Here is a 9,595-nt window from a genome sequence, read left to right as displayed (position 1 = left end):
ATACATTCACATAATTCATGAACTATAGGAATAGCTTCCTCAGTATTAGAGCTTCCATATTCAGATGAACACTCTGACCATCGAGCTTCCATTCAGCTTGATGCTGAGACAGTTGAGACATATTGTCAAGTAGTTGCATCATCATTCCTTTTAATGTTCTCATCTCCTCTTTTAAATCTGGAGAACCGATATGCTGACTTTGTTGAACATGAGTTTGAACCACTGTTGAATGCTCTTCCGGCTGATTCACTTGAGATGGACCAGGCTGCATTACATATTTTTCTAAATACTGAGGAGGTCGTCTTTGACGGCGAAGACGTTCATTTCTTGATTGTGAATCCATATCCACAGTGTTTACTCATCCGGCTCGAAGGACCATATTACAGCTCAGGAGGATATTTAATGTGAGGTGGAGTAAAGTAAACGCTGTGGGGTGTTTGATAAAAACACAGGAAACAGAAGAATGTGCAGTTTTCCTTCTTTTACTAAGGATTGCAGCCTTGAAATGGTTCAATGTCCACAAAGTTTAATTACATAGATGGTTCACACATCGTAGTCAAGAATCTCATAATGTGGGTGGTTTACATGCAATCACGCATCCACACCTCATGCTGCCATGCTGCTAAACAGAACAAAGCGCTTCTACATGGGGTTACATAAGGACAGAATCAAGGGCATGGGTGGGACCAGGTGATAACAATTAAGCAAATTAACAGAAAACAATCAATTTAATGAAAGGTAAACCATTGAATAACGGAGTTTTTTACAGTCCAAAAGGTACCCAATCCCAGGAGTGACCCATATACTGTATTTTCTGTTGTTGCAGAATAAATATTCATCATCTTTTTCTGCTCCTTCGTATAATGCTCATGTTTTTTGCCCTAATGGTGTGGCATAATGTGCCACCAGAATGGTAAAACAGTCCATATGAAACAACAGTAAAATATTTACTGTCTTATGATTGTTTTGTTAGATATTGCTTGTGTCATGTGAGAACCACGATCACAGATATATTATCTCTGTATTGAGCTATCTTTCTCATGCTCATGGTTAGCAGATGGAAGGGGCTTGATGTGGCTGGGGGTTGACTGAGCTGGGTTTTGATGCATGTTTTCTGTAGTACTAGTAGATAAGGTTAGTCTCTCACCGAGAGTCTTTCAACTTCTCACCTATCATGTCGATCTTAAAGCATGGCAGACACAATATGCGTGTGTGTGTGTGTGTGTGTGTGTGTGTGTGTGTGTGTGTATGTGTTTGTGTAATGTACCTGCAGTCTCATCCTTTTGTCTGATCTTAAAAGTACTTCTAAGAGACTTAGGTTCACCACAGTGATTTAAAAACAAAATAGAGATAAAATACTGGATTGAAGCAGAGTTCACCCCCCCCCCCCCCCCTTGTTTGAATCCAAAATTATGCCTAATATTGTTGATTCATTTGTATTAGATACAGTCTTTTTAGTGTTAGTACAATGAGTATGTTGATTTGCTAAAAATAGAGACAATGAATTTTTTACTGCAGTTGTACAGTGTATATCAGATTTGTACAACCCATTTTATTTGATTGCAGACAGGATGAACCTGAGATATTTCATGTTTTGTCTGGTCAACTTCATTTCATTTATAAATAAACATCCATTCCTGCATTTCAGACCTGCAACACATTCCAAAAAAAGTTGAGACAGTAAAGCATTTACCACTTTTTAATGTTGCCATTCCTTTTCAACACACTTAAAAGACGTTTTGGCACAGAGGAGACCAAGTGATTTAGTGTTTAAAGTTTTATTTTGTCCCATTCTTTCTGCAAACACGTCTTAAGATGTACAACAGTTCACACATTCGCTATTGGGGATAGGTCAGGACTGCAGGCAGGCTTTGTAATGTGTGCAGCAGGTGGTTTTGCATCGTCTTGTTGAAAAATGTATGGACATCCCTGGAAAAGATGACGTCTTGAAGGCAGCACATGTTGCTCTAAGATCTCAATGTACTTTTCTGCATTAATGCTGCATCACAGAAGTGTAAATGACTTTTGCCAAGGCACTGACACAGCCACATACCATGACAGACCCTGGCTTTTGGACTTGTTCCTGATAACAGTCCGGATGGTCCTTTTCGTCTTTGGTCCGGAGCACACGGAGTCCATTTTTTTTCCAAAAAAAGACCTGGAATGCTGATTCATCTGACCACAATACACGTTTCCACTGTGTGATGGTCCATCCTAGATGCCTCCGAGCCAAGAGAAGTCGACACCGCTTCTGGACATTTTTAACATAAGGCTTCTTTTTTGCACAGTAAAGTTTTAAGTGACATTTGTGCATGTAACTCTGTATTGTAGTGCTTGACAAATGTTTGCTAAAGTAATCCCTCACCCATGTGGTTATATCAGCTATTGTTGAGTGGCGGTTCTTGACGCAGTGCCGTCTGAGGGATCGAAGCTCACGGGCGTTCAGCTTAAGTTTGCGCACTTGGCCTTTGCATGATCCCTTGAATCGTTTAATGATATTATGCACTGTAGAGGGAGAAATATGCAAATCCTTTCCAATCTTTCTTTGAGGTTCATTGTTTTTAAACATTTCATCAAATGTTGACTCATCAAAGACTCGGCCTTTCTTGGATACTGCGTTTGTACCAAACCATGATTACAATCACCTGTTTGGAATCACATCATTATTTAGTTTTCTTGGGTTCAAAATGTAAGGGACACTGCATTTTTTTACTTGCATTTTCTTTACTGTCCCAACTTTTCCTGATTTGGGGTTGTAAATAAATAATGTAAAAAAAAAGTCCTAATAAATAAACAGGTAAATATTAAACCAAACCAGTCGTGGTCAGTGGTGGCAATCTGTCTATGATATTCTGGCTCGACAGCTCCTCCTCTACATTACAGCTGCAGGACTACCGTGGACAGGAACTCTACAGCTGTTATTCAGAAAGGATCGCCGTCTTTTACGCACGTCTGCGTGGATCGCTGCTTGGACTTTTTTAAGTTTTCTCTATTATGTTATTTCGGAATTATGCCCATTCAACTTTATTGTGATGTATTTTGCATTTTATTTTTTGTTAGAATAAGTGAGTGACAAACTTTAGGTCACCTATCGAGGGTGCTGTATAGTATTTTATGCATCAGAGGTGGAGAAGCATTGCGCTTTGGATTTAATGGAGATTTTTAATTCGTTATGTCGTACAGGATGGTACTTTCTGTGGCGTGAAGGGTTTGTTCGGATCAGTTCTGTCCACAGGTCTGTGATTATCCTCAGTAAAGTATCGCACCTTTCTCCATAACTCCCAGACGACTCGCGTTCTGAAGTTTGGAACCGTCCGCAGCTGCGCCCTCACCGCGACACACTGGGTCTACGATGAAAACGCACTTGTTTCTTATAGCGGGGTTTTGGTGGAGCTCTTATTTCGTGTTCCTCAACGCAGTTAGGAGCTATTCGTTCGATCCCGAAAGCAAAGTCCACTTGAACTCCATACCAAGGAGGTTACGGACTCACGAAAAGAGAGAAATGCAGAAAGAGATCCTGTCCATTCTCGGGCTGCCGCACAGACCCAGACCGCATCCGTGGAACGGCAAGTACAACTCAGCCCCACTTTTCATGCTGGATCTATATAATACCATAAACACTGAGGAGAAGAACGAAGTGGACCAGTATAAATCAGCCTTCACCACGCAAGGACCCCATTTAGTCACGTTTCAAGATACTGCGTATTTAAATGATGCCGACATGGTGATGAGCTTTGTCAATCTAGGTGAGTACATGAGTACAAGCATCTCTAGCTTAACATGGTTCAGGCAAACAACTGAACACACAGAAGTACCTTAATATTTTTTAATACATAAAATACATTAATACAATAAAAAAGTTAAAACAGTATGGAAAATGCAGAGTTCCTTACATCTATTTTGACTTTTATTTCATTGCAGACAGTTTGAACCCAAGATATTTCATGTTTTATCTGCTCAACTTCAATTCATTTGTCAATATACATCCATTCCTGTAATGAGGATGGGGGCAATTTAGGGCTAGTAAGGAGGGGAAACACAGCACTGCGTCAAGAACCTCCACTTAACAATAGCTGATATATGATACATGGGTGAGGGATTACTTTGGCAAACCTTTGTCAAGCACTACAATACAGAGTTACATGCACAAATTCCACTTAAAACTTTACTGTGCACAAAAGAAGCCTTATGTTAACCATGTCCAGAAGCGGCGTCGACTTCTCTGTGCTCGGAGGCATCTAGGATGGACCATCACACAGTGGAAACGTGTATTGTGGTCAGATGCCGTGTGCGCTGGACCAAAGGCGTAAAGGACCATCCAGACTGTTATCAGGAACAAGTCCAAAAGTCAGGGGCTGTGTCAGTGCCCTTGCCTAAGGTCATTTACACTTCTGTGATGGCAGCATTATTGCAGAAAAGTACATTGAGATCTTAGAGCAACATGTGCTGCCCTCAAGGCATCCATTCATTTTTCAACAAGACGATGCAAAGCCACATGCTGCACACATTACAATGGCATGGCTGCAGAAGAAGAGGGTACGGGTACTGGACTGCCTGCAGACGTGACCTGTACACAATAGAGAATGTGTGGAGAATTTTGATGTACTGTTTGCAGGAAGAATGAGACAAAATAAAAGCTGAAACACAAAATCACTTGGTCTCCTCGATGCCAAAACGTCTTTTAAGTGTGGTGAAAAGGAATGGCAACATTACAAAGTGGTAAATGCTTTATTGTCCCAACGTTTTTTGAAATGTATTGCAGGCCTGAAATGCAGGAATGGATGTTTATTTATAAATGAAATGAAGTTGAGCAGATAAAACATGAAATATCTCAGGTTCATCCTGTCTGCAATCAAATAAAAGTCAAAGTAAATGTAAGAAAGTAAATGTAAGAGTCTCTATGTTTTTTTTATTATTTGCATTTTCCATACTGTCCCAACTTTTTTCTGATTTGGGGTTGTATAAATCAAAACTCTTAGATCACCCATTGTCAACTGCTGCTTCTTCAGTCTGTAAAATAAGACAGTAGGCAAATTGTGTTTCTTGTTCTCAAAGAAATATTGGAAGGGATTTGCATATTTCTCCCTCTACAGTGCATAATATCATTAAACCATTTAAGGAATCAGGAGGAATTTCAGTGTGTACGGCAAGGGCACAAGCCTAAGCTGAACCCCATGATCTCTGATCCCTCAGACGGCACTGCATCAAGAACCGTCATTCATCAATAGCTAATATAACCACATGGGTGAGGGATTACTTTGGCAAACCTTTGGCAAGCACTACAATACAGAGTTCCATGCACAAATGCCACTTAAAATTTTACTGGGTAAAAAAAGAAGCCTTACTGTATGTTTACCATGTCCAGAAGCGACGTCAAGTTCTCTGGGCATGTTTATCTCAAGTTTGTCTCTTAAGTTTGGCTTGAGCTTGGGTTGTTGTTTTGTTGACTCTTTGAACGTCAGATTCTTTGTGCCAAAGATGAAAAAGACCACCCAGACTGTCACCAACAAAAAGTACAAAAACCAGCATCTGTGATTGCCTGGGGGTGCAGCAGTGCCCATAGTGTAGATGATCTGCATATATGTGAAGATACCATTGATGTGGAGGCTTATAGTGGTATTTTGGAGAGACATATGATACCGTCAAGACAACATCTTTTCCCAGGAATTTAAGGACAATGGCAGGCATCAATCTGCACAAGTTACAGCAGCATAACTTTGTAGACATTTAAGTGGAATCATTGGTGTATAAATTCTTTATTAAAACGGTGTGTACGGAGCTTAGCTCACATTCAATGAGAGTAAAACCAAAAACAGGGAATGTTAATGTGATTGCTACAATAGACACAGTAGTCCATGTTAGATGCACCGGTTTTGGACTTCAATAAAACTTCGGTTGTCATGTAAGGGCTAGCATTATGTCCTCTTTCGAACAAATCTGGACTTACACTGATCAGCCATAACACTAAAACCACCTCCTTGTTTCTACACTCACTGTCCATTTATCAGCTCCACTTACCATATAGAAGCACTTTGTAGTTCTACAATTACTGACTGTAGTCCATCTGTTGCTCTGCATGCTTTGTTAGCCCCCTTTCATGCTGTTCTTCAATAGTCAGGACTCTCCCAGGACCACCACAGAGCAGGTATTATTTAGGTGGTGGATCATTCTCAGCACTGCAGTGACACTAACATGGTGGTGGTGTGTTAGTGTGTGTTGTGCTGGTATGAGTTTTTAAACACCTCATTGGCACTGCTGGACTGAGAATAGTCCACCAACCAAAAATATCCAGCCAACAGCGCCCCGTGGGCAGCGTCCTGTGACCACTGATGAAGGTCTAGAAGATGACCAACTCAAACGGCAGCAATAGATGAGCGATCGTCTCTGACTTTACATCTACAAGGTGGACCAACTAGGTAGGAGTGTCTTATAGAGTGGGCAGTGAGTGGACACGGTATTTGAAAACTCCAGCAGCACTGCTGTGTCTGATCCACTCATACCAGCACAACACACACTAACACACCACCACCATGTCATTGTCACTGCATTGTCCTGTGGGGGTCTTGACCATTGAAGAACAGGCTGAAACAGTATGTAGAGAAACAGATGGACTGCAGTCAGTAATTGTAGAACTACAAAGTGCTTCTATGTGGTAAGTGGAGCTGATAACATGGACAGTGAGTGTAGAAACAAGGAGGTGGTTTTAATGTTATGGCTGATCAGTGTATATTTTTAGGATTTAATCCAAGTCTAAATCTTGCACTTTCTTTACACAGCTCTCGGTTTCCCATCAATACGTAATGCACACTACATGATGTTGTTTTAATCACCATATTAATTACAGTAGATGATGAATCATAGTTAAAATAATGAAACCTAAACCAATGTAGTGTGCACTAGGCATTAGCAAAGTAGCATATGATTGCAGTAACTTCTTGCCTCTAGAAAAATATAACCTTTTATTTTTTATAAAATCTCTATAGTAATTGAAGAACTCAAAGGAATGCGATTTTTAATCTCTGGGACCAGCATGCACACACACACACACACACGTTTGATGGCTGGGAGGTCAGAGATAAGACTTTTTTTTTTTACTGTCCTGCTACACCAAAGAATGCTTGATGATATCACTTCTTGTCACGCTACATCTCTCTGAGATCACACCAGCACTGATGTAACAAATCAGTCCTGAGGAATCTCAGAAGTTCCAGGAGGTTACGTAACTGAGCGACTTACTGAGCGATTAATCATTTTCCTGTAATCAGGTATCAGGTAAACACTGTTCCCAGAGCAGTCCTGGGTAGTCAGACTCAAAACAGAACAAAATATTTGCATTGTGATGCTTCAGGAGAGATATCGACTGCTGATCTGCTAGCTGGATGTAGATAAAACTGATGTGTGATCAGTACACCAAATAACTATTAAATGGGTTTGTGGTGCAAGGATTTAACATAACTTGTGATTGCAGCTTAGCTTTATTTACTGCACAGTTACTGTATATTTGATTTGCTTTAAAAATAGAAAAAAAACTCATAGTGCATGCCAGACTTTGGATACTATACTTAGTCTGTACTTAGTAGCACCCCTTTGGTAAATACACTGTGTATTTGGGAATGTGTGTCTGTCGGAATGTGTTCCTATTCAGTCAGAAGAGCACAACAAGGCCTGGCGCACATGTGACCAGGTGACGTTCTTGTTTTTCCGAAGGGTGTTGAGTAGGGTTGGGGTCAGAGATCTGTGCAGGTCAATGGAGGATGAATATGAATCAGCCATAACATTAAAACCACCTCCTTGTTTCTACATTCACTGTCTACTTACCATATAGAAGCACTTTGTAGTTCTACAATTACTGACTGTAGTCCGTCTGTTTCTCTACACACTTTTTTAACCTGCTTTCACCCTGGTCTTTTATGGTCAGGACCCCCACAGGACCACCACAGAGCAGGTATTATTTAGGTGGTGGATCATTCACAGCACTGCAGTGACACTGACATGGTGGTGGTGTGTTAGTGTGTTTGCTGGTGTGAGTGGATCAGACACAGCAGCGCTGCTGGAGTTTTCAAATATCGTGTCCACTCACTGTCCACTCTATTAGACACTACCTAGTAGATGTGAAGTCAGAGACGATCGCTCATCTATTGCTGCTGTTTGAGTTGGTCATCTTCTAGACCTTCATCAGTGGTCACAGGATGCTGCCAATGGGGCGCTGTTGGCTGGAAGTTATTGGTTGGTGGACTATTCTCAGTCCAGCAGTGACAGTGAAGTGTTTAAAAACTCCATCAGCATTGCTGTATTTTATCCACTCATACCAGCACAACACAGACTAACACACCACCACCATGTCAGTGTCACTGCAGTTCTGAGAATGATCCACCACCTAAATAATACCTGCTCTGTGGTGGTCCTGGGAGAGTCCTGACCATTGAAGAACAGCATAAAAGGGTGCAGTCAGTAATTGTAGAACTACAAAGTGCTTTTATATGGTAAGTGAGACTAATAAAATAGACAGTGAGTGTAGAAACAATGCTCACCGTTTAGTGTTTAGTGAAGGAGCCTTTGACCTCTTGTGTAAGTACTGCGTGAGATAAGAGTGGGTTTGTAAATTTACTCTTTACTCTAGAAATATTTTCTACACAGGCATGTCAAGGGTTTACTACATAGCTATAAAATGTAAAATGCAGGTTGCAAAAAGTGTGGAGAACAGGAACAGGAAACAGCTATAAGGTTTAAACCAAAGAACAGCACATACAAACCGTTAGACACCACACTGTGTTAAAGAAGTCAGAGAGTTTAGAAGGGTGTGAAATACAAGTGAGACAAGCATATCCGACACTTTTATCCGAAGCGACAATTGAGGGTTAAGGGCCTTGCTCAAGTGCCCAACAGTGGCAACCTGGCAATGATGGGGTTTGAACCAGCGACCTTCTGCTTACTAGTCCAGTACCTTAACTGCTAGGGGTCAAAGGAATTATCTGCAGACCTCAGGAACAGGATTGTGTCAAGGCATAGATCTGGAGAAGGGTACAGAAAAATTGCTGCAGCTTTACATGTCCCAATAAGCACAGTGGCCACCATCATTCGTAAATAGAAGAAGTTTGCAACCACCAAAAATCTTCCTATAGCCGGCCGCCCGGCCAAACTGAGCGATCGGGGAAGACGGGCCTTGGCCAGGGAGGTAAGCAGGAACCCGAGGGTCACTCTGACAGAGCTCCAGTGTATCCTTGTGGAGATGGGAGAACCTATCAGAGGATCATCATCCAGGCAGCACTACACAAATCACACCTTTATGGTAGAGTGGCCAGACGGAAGCCACTCCTTAGACAGCCCGCTCTCAGGACTCTCAAACCATGAGAAACAAGATTCTCTGGTCTGATGAAACCAAAATTAAACTTTTTGGCCTGAATACCAAGCGTCACGTCTGGAGGAAACCAGGCACCGTTCATCATCTGGCTAATGCCATTCACACATATTTATCAGGGTCATCATAGGTCTGGTTTCACTAGGAAACACTGGGACGGGGTTCAGCCATTTCCCTTTATCCAGACATAACCAATCATACCTGTGTAAGTTGTAGGGCAGTTGTAGCCTAGTGGTT

General features: G+C 41.4%; 1 protein-coding gene across 1 annotated transcript in view; it reads left to right on the top strand.

Annotated features, from left to right (window-relative positions):
* The first annotated feature begins 1,190 nt into the window (after positions 1-1,190).
* bmp6 (bone morphogenetic protein 6) overlaps positions 1,191-9,595 on the top strand; it is a 54,713-nt gene continuing 46,308 nt past the window's right edge. Inside the window, exons 1-2 of the mRNA XM_062985249.1 lie at positions 1,191-1,206; positions 3,420-3,746. Of these exons, the coding sequence (XP_062841319.1) occupies positions 1,191-1,206; positions 3,420-3,746 (343 nt within the window). The remainder of the gene's footprint in view (positions 1,207-3,419; positions 3,747-9,595) is intronic.

The sequence above is a fragment of the Trichomycterus rosablanca genome, chromosome 23 (assembly GCF_030014385.1).
Source record: "Trichomycterus rosablanca isolate fTriRos1 chromosome 23, fTriRos1.hap1, whole genome shotgun sequence".
Taxonomy (NCBI): Eukaryota; Metazoa; Chordata; class Actinopteri; order Siluriformes; family Trichomycteridae; genus Trichomycterus; species Trichomycterus rosablanca.
The sequence above is the reverse complement of the archived record's forward strand: the minus strand, read 5'-3'. Positions and strand labels throughout refer to the sequence as shown.